The sequence below is a fragment of the Pteropus alecto genome, unplaced genomic scaffold (assembly GCF_000325575.1).
Source record: "Pteropus alecto unplaced genomic scaffold, ASM32557v1 scaffold101, whole genome shotgun sequence".
In the NCBI taxonomy this organism is placed as follows: domain Eukaryota; kingdom Metazoa; phylum Chordata; class Mammalia; order Chiroptera; family Pteropodidae; genus Pteropus; species Pteropus alecto.
The window spans coordinates 4,688,328-4,701,930 of record NW_006432945.1 but is presented as its reverse complement, the minus strand read 5'-3'; the positions used below and the strand labels follow the sequence as shown (position 1 = coordinate 4,701,930).

At 43.5% G+C, this 13,603-nt stretch overlaps 1 protein-coding gene across 1 annotated transcript in view; it reads right to left on the bottom strand.

Moving 5' to 3' along the window:
- PROX1 (prospero homeobox 1) overlaps positions 1-13,603 on the bottom strand; it is a 48,738-nt gene that overhangs the window by 14,850 nt on the left and 20,285 nt on the right. The window contains exon 5 of the mRNA XM_006907722.3: positions 10,679-10,873. Coding sequence (XP_006907784.1) covers positions 10,679-10,873 — 195 coding nt within the window. The remainder of the gene's footprint in view (positions 1-10,678; positions 10,874-13,603) is intronic.

Here is a 13,603-nt window from a genome sequence, read left to right as displayed (position 1 = left end):
GGGCTACCGACAGCAGGGACAAGGTAACTTTTAGCTGGCTCTACAAATGAATAAAAACAAATGCTTATACAGCACTTACTTTGTGCTAATATATTCATGTATATTTGTCTGAGTCTCACGACAACACTGTGAGGTAGGTGCTGTTATTTTCCCCATTTTATCGATGAGGAAACTGAGGCACCGAGAGACTAAGACACCTGCTAAGGTTTCACTGCTGGAAAGTGGCAGAGCTGTGGTTTGATCCTAGGGACTGGTTCCGGAATTCATGCTCTTAAGTTCTACGCCATTTTTAGTCCAGGATCACTGACACCGGAAAGACTCTCTAAAGGATTTCCCCTTTAAGATTTCAGAATGATGCTTTTACATGAAATAACACCTACTCAAAAGTGAACACTTTGTTTCCATCCTGAGAACAATTTAGAGACCAAGCTTTCTCGCCTTAGTTGTCATTTTTATAGACTCAAGCCCAAGATTAAGGCTGTGTCTTCGTGATGTCAAATACTCTTACATTGTTTTTACAAAAACACTGAAAACATCTGGACAGCGTGGTGGATCTGCCCATTTTTTATTTGGCTGTTTGTGTCCTACAGAAAACGATCAGATTTGCCAGGGCGCTCACCAAGAGTCTCACAAATTTATCTTAGAAGATCATTTAACCAACAAGTGCTACGAGATGCTACTCGAGAAATCCAACTTTTGGGGCAATCAGAAAAGTCCTGCTGGATGTGTATGTGAGGTACACTCACAAACTTTGGCGTGGCTGCCCACACCTGGAATTCGGTTCCATTGTCTCCTAACTGTCACTCTCCCTTGGGAAAATAGTCACGCTGGAAGCGAATTATAGGGGCAGCCCACTTACTGTATGAGATTAGGCTTTTAAAAAGGATTAGAGCTCCTTAATCTGCAGAGATGAAGATTAAGAGGGAGTAATGATCAAAGTCTATAAAATCAGAAAGGAAATGGAGAATATGGCCACAGCTCTGTTCATAAATCCCAGGACATTATAACAAGGGACATCCCTTTGGAATTCTAGGGGAATCACTTTAAGAGCCATAAAAAGAAGATACTATTTTCATGGCAGGTAATAAATTTAGAGAATTATTATCTGGAGGAGTGGTATATTCTGAGAATGGAGTTAGGTTTGAAAAAGGTTTGAATAAACCCATGGGTAATAAAACCATAATGATTCAATAATGGGAGGCTGGGGACATTCTAGGGACATCCTAAGTCTTTTGAAAACGGTTCAATCAGTGACCGGTACTGGCCTCTCCCAACATGCTCCCTGGTAGCCTATGATCTGGCCACCTCTTTCCTCACCTTGTCAGCTAGATCGTCCCTAATATTCAGAATAAAGCTCAGTGACAGACAAGCTCAGGAACCTGCACAATACAGCGACACATTCCTCAGAGAAAATTTCCTTTAATCCTTACCAGAGTCTTTGTCCTAGGATTCCGAATTAGAATCCAGGACAACGATCTGACCATGATTGCCCTAAAAATATGAACTTATTCTTTTGAGTATACCTTAAAACTAAAATCTATGTTTTACTCAGAGACAGAGACATTAAACCATCACATGTTGGCGTGGTTGGGAGATAAAAACTGGTTAGATTCTGTGTGGGAGAAGCTGCTCAGAATACGCTAACATAGATCGATTAATTCAATTTTAAGGGGGAAATGAAACATACCAGTTACAGAGTATCTATCAAGATATGAAGTTTAAAAATCACTGTAGAACCCAGCACACCTTAACTAAAGATCTGGCTCTGTTAACTCCACAGAATAAAACTTTGAAGAAATGTTTCAGCTCACTTCCCAAACAGCTAAGTGTTAATCACTTTAAATATCTAAGTAATAGGTCATTGCTGGGGGCTGAGGAGATTAGGAAGGCAGAAGGCAGAGGCAGGGACTTTGGGGGTAGAGTGGAGATGAAGATTCCATTCAGATGAACACAGCGTGCACCGCAAGGCATGAAGAATCTTCTCTGTACCCCCATTGTGGACAGCTTTCCGAAAATTGGTAAAATATGGCAACAACGTGCAGAAGCGAATAAGGAGTCCAGAAGAAGGAAGCGGGGAGATGGAGGAGAAAGTCACACATCACATATGCAAGATCCTGGAAATCCTACTTCTAACCCCATCTCCCATCACAAACTGGGAGCGATCACTTGGTATCTTTTCAAATTGCAAGTTTGAGAGAATAGCACTCATTTTTTTTTCAAAGTCACTATTCATTTGGGGGAGTGGGAAAGTGGGAAGGTGGTAAGGGGTGGGATGGGTTAAGGAGTAAGGAGTCACCTTGTGTCTCATTGTAGACTTCAGAGTGTTTTGGGCAAGAAAACTGGGACATCTGGAGTTCAGAAGTCGAGGAAAATGGGGAAGAACCGGCAAGATGAATACATGATCATCAGCTACACAAAAGAACAGAGCAAAAAGAAGCCTGGATTTGGGCACTCGCGTCTGGCAAGGAGGCCGGCAGCAGGGCTAATGAAGCATTTGTGGTGTGGGACGTTTGCCAGCGCAACAAAGAAGATGTGCTTGGGCTCTGCAGATGTGCCAGGGCCCCCAGAGCAAAATAATGACATAATCACCATCAGTGTCACAGACCAGACTGTACACAAGGTGACAGGGGAGGGAGGGCCTGTAATACACACACAGGGAGGACTCTCCATGACCCGAGGCCTGGGATGCAGGCAGAATGGGTCTTAAATCCGAAGGTGAGGTTGATCCCCACCCTGGGTGTGTGTTTTTCATACAATCCCAGCTATTCCTGATGAGAAAGAAATCTGAGAAGCCTAAGAGAGACTGGGACTGGTCGGAAAAGGCTGAATAAAGAGAAGCCAGGGGAGAAACGGAAGGAGAGAGTTTTGAGTCAAACTCCTTTCCGTCTTCTGCGAAGTCCTGGGCTCAAACTTTGACGAACCTGTCCTTAGCCGTGCATCCCGAGGTATAAATATTATCACGGATGTCAATGTTTCATGCTATAAAGAAAATGCGAGAAATATTTTGGGGAACCTCAGGGGGTTGGGGACACAAATTAGCAATAAACGGTCCCTCTCAAAGTGAGTGCAAAAACAACATGAAGGCAGGAGGAAGCCGCCCCTGCCCGTTTTAAACAGGAGGACTTGTCACCTGCCCGTGGCTCCTGCTCTGTCTGTAAGGTGGGTGTGTTAGTACAGCTGTCTGGCTTTTAAGTGACTTTTGTCACTTTGAAAGTGAAAGTCTGTTTGAGGAGCTGAAAACAATAGCTCAGAGCCCGGAAGAAGGGCTCATGGCACAAAGGACTTAGACTACGCCAGTGTCCCTTTTCATTGCTTCTAATGAAAGATTCATAAGAATAACTTTAATTTTTTATGACCCCCTTTTTGCTATGACTCTATTAGTTGTGTCAACGTCCATATATGGGTTCTCTTTTAAATACCAAAAGGTCCGTTGTGGAAGGGTTCTACAGGGACAGGTTCTGGCCATCCTGTCGGTCCCTTCCTCCAGAAGAGACTGCTCTGAGGGACACAGAGATTTTCTTAACGGTGGTTCCCTGCAGCCTTGAAGTCGCTGTGAAAGCTACAGCGAGGTGATCTTAATCCTCCCTAATGTGCTAGTTTAACTGCTCCTTGGGAGAATGATTATATTTGTTTTTCTTGGCTTCACCCTATTTAACAGGAAGAGTAGTAGAATAATCATTAATGGTTCTCCTTTTCCTTTACTTCTCAAATAGCTGTCTCCACATTGCGTCTTTATTTTGTGTCTCAGCCAAAAAGGGGGGAAGGGAACAGTTCGGTTTTTTTTTTTTGTTTTTTTTTTTTATGTCATGTTACCAAATAGCATCGAAGACGGGCTGAAGGCAGCCACTGAAGGTGAAACAATATTTTTAAACCAGAATAGTCTACTTTCAAGAATCAAAGCCCTCTATGTCACCAAAAAGAATGTGTGCGAAAATACTTACTCCTGCAAATTTATACTAAGGTAGTGAAAAGTAATGAGCGAATGGTCATTAAAATGTCTGCCCTATGGCTGAGAAAGAACCAAACAGTTCAAGGGAAATGAAATCAGGTGGGGGTGGGGAGCGTAGTGGGGAACAAGGACATTTGATTTAAAATGTTGTCTGCCATGCGGAAAGGGATCACCAACTTTGGAACAAGCTTGGGTTCGCTAAATGAGTTTGCTTAATCTAGACGAAATAAACAGACTCGTTTTCAAACGATCGTTAGAACTTCTCCAGACATTTAATCCAGGATGGGCTGAACACAATGATAGCATCCCACTGAAAGCTCCAACCACCAGCAGCGGCTCTCAGTGGAGAACTCGCCCCCTTTCTCCTACCGATGACCCTTTGTGGGACGAAGAGAATGAACCGAGGCAAGGAAAACCGAATGTCCACAATAGACATCACTCCGCACACTGTCTCTGAACTTTCCTCATCTCTGAAGGACAATTAATTATGAAGGCCTTAGGGGTAGGTCGAAGCAAGGGAAAACCCACTGCTGTCCCAGCGCCACGGCTGCCACCTCTGTGTTTGCTAAATGGCTTCGCCTGTTGGGGTACAGCCACCAAGAGAGCCAATAGATCACGGGGGGCGGGGGGCGGGGGCGGGGGAGGGAGGTGAGGGAGGAAAGCAAAAGATTTTTTTGTGTGTGCGCCTGCCCTTGTATAATTCTATTCTCACTGTGAACTCATCCATACACAAAACACAAGGACAATTTTTTTTTTTTTTTTTAAAGAGAGAAAAGCCACAGGGTAGGTTGCAGCCGAAACGGCCTCTCAGTGGTGTGTTAAAAAGGATGGTCTTTTCACCGAATCATTTCACAGAGGCAAAACAGACAAACACAAAGAGTTGAGACTTTTTCTCCGACATTAAATGGAGTCACTGATAAGGTCAGACATATGATACCTAAAGACATGAATCTGTGAACTCTTGAAGTCAAAGGCCCTCTCTGTGCCGAGGAACAATCTTTCAAAGGAAATAGATCATAGAACTCCACTGAATCCGCTTTAAACTTTATGAAGCAGGAGGAGAAAAAGCTCTAAGTAGGGAAGCTTGACAGAAGAGCCTTGAACTATTTTCTGAAGGAAAGATGAGACCCTCCCTAGGCTGCCACAAAACATCTTTTTTTTTTTTTCTAAAGGCTCCTCTGAACTTTGATATGTGCCAAGACACTGCCATTGAAAGCTGTATAATTATGTGCTATAGCCACTGCAGAAAATGCTTTGTTCACCACAACAAAGGACAATAAGCAAAGTAAAGCGACATTACACTGTATCTTTTTCTTTAAGAATGTTGAGAAAGGTCATGGAATGCTATAACTAATAAAGCTGTTGAGTAAGGAGGTTTTAAAGTTGATCTTACTGTGCTTGAATGTAACCCAATGACAAAAAAGACACGGGGAGCTAAAAATGCAATGACATGACCAAATAGATGATAAATCAACGGGCCCGCTTCATTATACCGATCAACACCTTGAATCCCAAAAGGACAGCGGAGCGAAAACGAGGCTCGGTGCACGCACGCGATCCTACCGCCGCCCCACCCCCACCCCTTCCGCCCCATTCCGACCCTGGCGTCTTCACCGCTCTCTCCTTCAAATTTCAGGCAATCATTTCTGTACAAGGAACGTGTTCCCAGACAGCCATGTGTGTCCATATATTTAGAGAACATTCATTTCGTCTCTTAAGAGATCAATTTGGCTTGTCAGTGGTGGGACTGGCAAGGAAAGAAGTGGTAAGGGTCTCTTTGCCTCCCCGCCACCCACCAAGAGTGTGTCGTGTGATCATTTAAACAGCTCAGCGGCTTTGAGGCCAAAAGACTGTAACAGCGGTAAAAGGTTTGCACTCGTGTGCCAGTTTTCCAAATGATCACTCATATTTAAGTGTCTATTTGGAGCAGACAGAAGTGCTTCCTAAATCCACCTGTCCTCGTTTTTCTTTAAAGAGATGGCAGTGTGAATGAAAGACTTCCAAATATATTAAATCTTCTTAAACGTGTGTTGTGTTGAAAGCAGGGGTGGGTTGGGAACGGTGGAGAGAATATATTCGGGATGTGTATTTTAGTGTGCATGTGTTCGGGTGTGTGCTGGGGGGTAGATGTGAGGGATGCTGCTTCTTAAATTTTCTCTTTCTAAGAGGAAAGTGAGAAAACACAGAAAGAGGTCTGCGGAAGTATTTTTCTTGCCCGTCATGTGAAACCTAGAAAAAGTCAAGCCACAGGCTCACTGGTGGAGCATCTGCCTAGTGAGATAGTAGATTGATTAGCGGGTGTTTATAAGCCCGCTAATCAATGAATCAAATTCCCTGTTCTATTTATTTCTAAGCCTTCCATCCCCAAACCTGGGTCTTTAGCGAGGGCAAGTGAGCTTAGTCACTCTTACTGGGAGTTCGGACCCTGTCTACAGATACATGATGAGCCGCTGAGGGCCTATGAGGGATGCTTGGCTGACCACAGGGGTGAGGGAGCTACCTCATGGTTCTCGAGAAAGAGTAAGAATGCTCCATGCGGCCTTGGATTGTGACGGTGATCACGACCACCTTTCCTGCCGCAGTTGTGAAGAAACCAAAAAAGCGATAAAATCCAACTCAGATGCCCCTAAAGTCAGAAGTATCAGCCTGGATGGAGGTATCTGACACATTCTCTTAACTCACACACACACAAGACCATTCTCAGCCCCCCACCCCCTTCCCCAGGCTTTGGATCATTCTGCCCTTCTTAGCTGCACCATATCAAGTGGTCAGCCTACGTCATGGAGTCAAATTAGGGTGGTGTGTCTTTTGGCTCGTCAAATAGTGCAATTCGCCTTTGTGAGTTACACAGGTAGGTTGCCTTAGTTGGGTTCTTTGCAAAACCTGTACATGGGCCTCGGAAACTGACAGCAATCACTGCCTCCTTTCCTGCTACAGTTGCAAAGGCAACAAAAAAAGCAATAAAATCCAACTTGTATGCTCCTAAATACAGAAGTAGCAGGACGATTTAAAAACTGGGACGAAATCCCAAAAACCCCCTTTCCCTCCCCATAAAAAAAAAAAAAAAATTTGGAAGTTCATCAAAGTGAAGTGAAAATGAAGCATGGAAATATATACCGTAACACCTGGAAAGACAAATTTATTATTGCCAATCTCGTTAAATGTGAGAAGCAGGCATGAAATACACAGCCTGTACCTGAACGCCCCTCTCCTGCAAACCTTCACAAACTCACGTTCAGAAGCAACGCCCCATGCGATGCAACCGACTTCCTTGCCTTCAGCACAAACTAAAAGAGTAGTTCATGTGCCCCCCCTCCCCCGCCCCCCGGTGTCTTCTTCCACATCCCCTGGGATTTCTCAAGCTCTCACCACCCTAAGTCTGAATGTTGTGCCAAGAATCCTGGCAATTGTGTAAACTGATACAAAAGGCAGAACAAGCTCTCCTGTCACTCAGAAGGTCCTGACTCATAAAGGCCAGGAAATGTAGGGTCTAGAAGAGGAGAGAGATTTAGGCCACTCCCTCTTTCCTAGCGATAAACCTTCCCCGTCTGCTTTATTTTCCTGTGGGCCAGGGGTCAGCAACCACTCTAGCTTTGAGAGCCATCAGCAGCAGGGGCTGGAGGGGGATGGTGCTAAGCGGTGACAGAGGTGCCACCAGCAAGCTTATGACAGAGGCAGAGTTGGAGCAGAAAGCTGAAAAAAGACAAGAGTAGGAGAAGAGAAAGAAGGAAGAAGGAAGTCATGTCTAAGGAGGAAAAACATTAGCCTCATTTTCTCTCACACCCTCCCCCACCCTGCCTCTACCTGGCCCCACCCAAACTGAATTACTTGAAAACAGCATAAATTTTTAGGCCGACTGAAATTTTTCTTGCATTAATATTCCATATTATTATAACTATTCCTATTAAATAAGTTAATATTGGTAAAACACTTAGGAGAGTGCCCAGGACATAGTAAAGAGTCAATAAACGTTAGCTATTTTATAACTGCTACCAACGACTGAATGAGAAATTTAAAAATGCAACCAATAAGATGTTTTATTACGTGACCGGCTAATATTCTGTTGGGTTAACATATTCCTTTGAATTGACAGGATCTTTGGGCACCATGGTCCATCTGTTTAAAAATTTAAAAAGAAACGAGGTAGATAGTTCTCTACTTTGCCATCCTCTTCTCTTGCTCATATTAGCCTCCAGATTCATTTTACTTGACTTAAAGAGGAGAAACTTACATGCAAAAGTCACACAGTGCACAGCGTTATCAGCTGAGATATTCGGCTCGAGGTGCTGCTGGTCTACCTCTGGCCTGCAGCCATGGCCCACACTGGTAAAGTGACAATGATAAGACCAGTGGCTTTTTAAGCATCTTACTTAAGCACTGACCTCCACGCACACGAACACAGAAAAGAAGGGATCATCTTATCTGAAGCTTTTGTTAGTAAATGCGCCAAAACGGAGAGGCGAAATTAAAAACTATTTGGTGCTATTAGGATCACATGTGGCGGTGGGCGTGTGTGTGCGTTTGTACCTGTGAGCGTGTGATGGGGGGGCAGGGGAGCGGCCCAGGGCAAGACCCAGGCTCCTGATTCTTTGTTACCACATTTCCAGAAGGAGTCTAGTTTTTACTGAAGGAGGAAAAAGCCCCCAAAGAGACCAATAACTTGTCTGAAGTCACATGAGAAGTGACAAAATTGCTCCCTGGGCCCCATACTTCTTGCACTGAAGCAGTCTTAAAATAGACACGACAGATAAAAGCGAGGTGGCCTGGCTGGAAGTGGATATGATTCAGAAAGAGAGAAATATCAGATGTTAATCATATTAAAGCAGGATTTAGATGATGCTAAATGGAGCAGCTCGTCGGGTATCTCCTGATGCCAGCCGTCCCCTGTTTGTGTCCTTTTGGCCCTTGTGCTGTGAGTAGGGGATTAAATTCCTACCAGGTAAGGTTTAAACAACCCTCACAGTCTTAATGTGCACTGCCAGGATTTGTTCTCTCAAGTACATTACACAGCAGAAGTGTAGCACTCATCTTATACGAGGCTTGATGCAGCCGTGCAACGAATATTTGTCATAATAAACTACAGAGAGTTTGCCAGCGCACAAATTCTCTTAGCTGAAAGTTTAGAGCAACAGACTTATCAGAAAGGAGGAGGTTGAAATGAAGTTCTTAATAAGACTTCTTTAAATGTTTCTCTATAGTCATATTCTGCAGCTTTAGAAGAAATCTGCTAGAATGTTCCGTGAAAACAGTAAACCGGTGACTTTAAAAACAGACTTTAAAATTGCGAAGCAGTACAAGAAGGATCCCCACTTCTAACATGTTCAGCCAGAGAAAAACTTTGATTAGAACACATTTGACAAGCAATCTCCATTTGTCTTGGATAGCAAAGACAAACCGGTGGCTTGTAGTCTAACCTGCAAACTTTTGAGGCAAAACCGCGACTTCCCCACTGTTAACTTTCTACCTTCAGGTCTTTCCAAGCCACCATAATTGATCTGCGGTGCTAAGAACAGTGGGAGAAAGGGCCAAAAATAATGAACAAGCCAGCGGTGTGGGCAGCGGGGCTCAGGTCCTTTTATTGGCAAGGCCAGACCAAGATGCCCCTTTCTCCTTTGAAGTTGAGAACTTCCTGGGCATTTTTGGGTACTTAGCTGTGTGAGGTACCCAGCGAGAATATTTATATAAGGTCCCCGTACAAGCAGATGAGGGAGAAAAAATTCCTATCCTCCAGATAATATAAGCAAAGGACCAGCTTTATCGAGCTATGGCCTGTCTACTCTCACGGTCGGGGGTTCAGCCTACAGAACTGTCACAGTCCCACCTCCACCTATTGTCGCCTCGGCCAGCAGGGCTCAGCAAAACGCCTTTGTGAGTACTGGGAGATTCGCTGGTGTTGTCTCATAGTCATCATGTTGCAATGAAAAATGTTTGCTGAGGCACCACATTAGCCAGGAAAGAAATGCCTTACTCATAGCCGCGCATCTTTTACTGTTGTATAGATTTTGCTTCCCGGGAATTGTTTATAACGCTTCGTGTGTATCTAGAATCTGCGTGTTGTACATATCTAAGTGTGCATGAGAGCGTACGTACACAGAGCAACACGCTTGTGAAGCTGCACATGTGCAAAATAAACACCGGAGGTTCTCCTCCCAAAACAACAAACACAGAAACAAAAACAAAAACGAAATCTTGATGTATCTCTTATAATATGTACTTAGTAAATTCTCATACTACTTCTCCCACAAAGGAAATAAATGCTGATTAAAGACAGAAACCATGGAATCACTGCCCAATAACATTTCCGGACTTTCTTAGAAAATAACTTTTGCAAGATCCCATTGCACATAGCATATTTTCGGCTCAATCAACATGCCAGAACCTAAGTATGAAAAAAGGCCTCTTGGGGTGGGGACCCCCTTCTCTGGAAAGGAAACACTTGCTGCCATTTTCTTTGGACTCTCCAGTTCCCTTTTTCCGTGGCCAAATGGGTCTTGTGTGGAGGGAGCAGAGCCAGCCAGTGAGAAAGGAAATGAAAGCGGGTCAGGTCCCCAGGACTTTGATAGAAATCATGGGGGACGGGGGCTCCGCACTGACGCTCTACTTCTTACCCTGCTGGGGGATGTTTCTGTGAAATACCAATACAGAAACGGATTTGGGGCCATTTCTAAAGAACATACATTTAAGAAAAAGCAAAGGGAGAGGACCAGAAAAATAAAGATGAGTTCCTACCTCAAAGTCATTCGCTTTATTGTAGTGCATGTTCAGAGCCCTGTATAGCTCACAGTCTCTGGTTATGGACAGCTCTTCAGTACTGGTGACTCCATCGTTGATGGCTTGACGTGCGTACTTCTCCATCTGAATGTAGTAAAACTCACGGAAATTGCTAAACCACTTGATGAGCTGAGAGGTAATGCATCTGTTGAACTGTTAAATTTAAATATTGAAAAGGATAAGAACACTGCCATTTTCTTCATTTATTCTTTAAGCATTCAAAGCATTTTTAAAGTTCCCCTCCCTTCCTTGCTTGGAAAGGTATGTTTTTAATTCCACCGAAATGATGGCAAGAGAGCCGAGAGCAATGAATGATATACTCACAGGATATTATAAAACCTATCAACAAAGGAAACCACATCACAACCCCTCCACATTTGAGATGGAAAATTCACATCCTAAATCTTATTTTTCTTAAGCCGAATACCTTACTTTAAATGTTGCTCTTCATCTTTCAGTAAAACAAATTGCATTTGTATACTTCTTACGGAAACTCATTCAAGCCATAGAACCCTGGGAAGAGTTATTAATTTCAAGTACCGGAGATGATAAGCCAATGACTTCACCGCTACATGATATTTTCTTTTTAAATGAGAAATTGTGTCATCACGTGACAACCTCCTTCAATGCCGGAAAATGGCTTTCACACAAAGAGGGAGGAATTTGGCATCTGCTCGTTTTCTTGGTAATAGGTGATCTCGATGGCCATCCTGCCAGGATTCCGCTCAGTGTTCACACACGGTACTCACGTCCAGTGCTGTCTGATCAGACCACATACCTGTTCATACACTTCCTACAGCCAGCCTTGGAGAAGACCCCCTTCTGCTGGAGGCCACGCTGTCTGGGGGATGTGGTTAAGACACGGCACACGGACGGCAGAGACAGAATCTTTATTACATTTTTTTAAAACGCCAAGTTACCATAACAGGATTCGGCTTTAAAACTTCGTTTACCAAGGTTTCTCCATGAACTTTAGAATGGTACCATTCTTACTGATAGCCCTCCGTTCACATAAAGGACAGATGCATCTCAACTTGCCAAGTCAAAACCAATAAATCCATAGCTTTATATCAGGCGGGTTGACAGACAACTCCCCTGCCTTTTGTCATCACAGGCATTCCCTTCCCTGGTCCCCCAGAAAAAGATATACATTCATCAAAAATCAACAAAGACCACTTATCAAACACTGGCCATGAGAACATCCAGACTCCAGCAAGATGACAGCTAAAGTGTGTACTGGGGCTGTAATTACTACACAGAAAGTTGTTTCTATACTAGCAAAGATAATAAATGAATGAAAATTTATGGCAGAGAATGGAAGTCACAAGGAAACAGAAGCAGGGAGACTGCTGTTTCTCCCAAAAGGCCAACTTGCATCATAATTGCCATGGAGTTGCAAGGGCCCTTACAGATAATTGACCAGAAAATGATTAAGTCATCAGCAAATCGCTTCTGCTTGCAAGAGTTCAAACATGTACTTAACCTATCTAAGAATTATATTTTCACTCTGTGTGTCTGCTCTGTCTCTATTCAGCCTTGTGGGGAACCCGATTAAAAAGACAACTGAAGGACCCCCGTTATCTGATCTTCTGGTTGCCGATTTCAATAGAACTTAAACCCATTACAATTTGCTGAACTTGGAGTTCTTTCCATTTTATCTCAGCAGTAAAATACACTGTCCAAATTTCCAGACACTGAGATAAGGACGACAGGCCCCCGTGACGGCTTACTGTTCCTTTTTAATTCTTTTAGAATAAGAAACAAAACATTACAAAATGATAGCAGGCTGTGCACTGGGGAATGAAAATTGCTTTGACATGGAGATTAGGCTTCTGCATTGTTACAAGACATTGTCTCATATGGACAAGAGTACTGTAGAGGAAAAAAATAGAAAGGGTTTTTTTTTTTTTTTTTTTTCTAGAATGGTCATGAATGACCTAATGGGGAGGACAAAAAAGTAAGTGCACTTGCCATTATTTAGGAATGGGACATAAAGGGAGATTTAAAGCTTATTGTTAGAGAATGGAAATAACAGAGAGAAAAGCAGGGACAAAAACAACAGAGTCCCCAACGTGGGACAAGTGAAACGACAGGCACAGCAGCTTGAAGAACAGGATCTCCGTCCACTAAAATGAACTGGAATTTGTTCCGTTTTAGTGGCTGGCTGAGTGCAAAGGCAAGGCCCCCGCTCCCCTCCTCCAGATACTCACTTTGGGGGAGAAAAAGTGTTAAACTTTAAAGAATTCATTTCCCCCGTTCTGCAGTGGCTTACAAGGATCAATTGTTCTATAAAGGAAAGCTCTGTAGTGTGTTAATGTGTTACTGCAAAAACTAATCGCTACAATAAAGAGGCTGTGTTTCCACAGTGTACTAGTCTCTGTGACTTTGATTAATGCTTCCCACGGGACATCTCAGCCTCAATATGGGCTGAAGAAACTTCCTAAATATTCAATGAGCATGGTCAAAAGATGTATAAAACAAATCAATCTGACACCTTAATCTGGCTAGGCAGCAGTTGACTCAAGGGGTGGAGGGAATGAGATACATCATTTAACACTGCCGGCTTGAAAAGCTGTGAGCGTCTGTTCTTCAAAGCTAAAACGACACAGAATCTGTTGTACTTAGTGGTCTAAGAGTTATTAGTTTATACATTAAAATCAGCACCCCATCGTGTGCAGGACGACGGTGGGCCCTTCGGTGGTTGGCATCCCTCTCGCATTTGTCCCCTTACCCCTTCTCAAAGGATTTGAGGCCCGGATGAGGTGTGCTTTTTGTCTGGCTAAACTGTCGTGGTGGGAGAATTTAGTTGGACTCTGTGAGAACACAGAACTTTGTCTGGTTTCTCGTTCTAGGAGTTAATCTAAGGCAGCCCTGGTTTCGTCC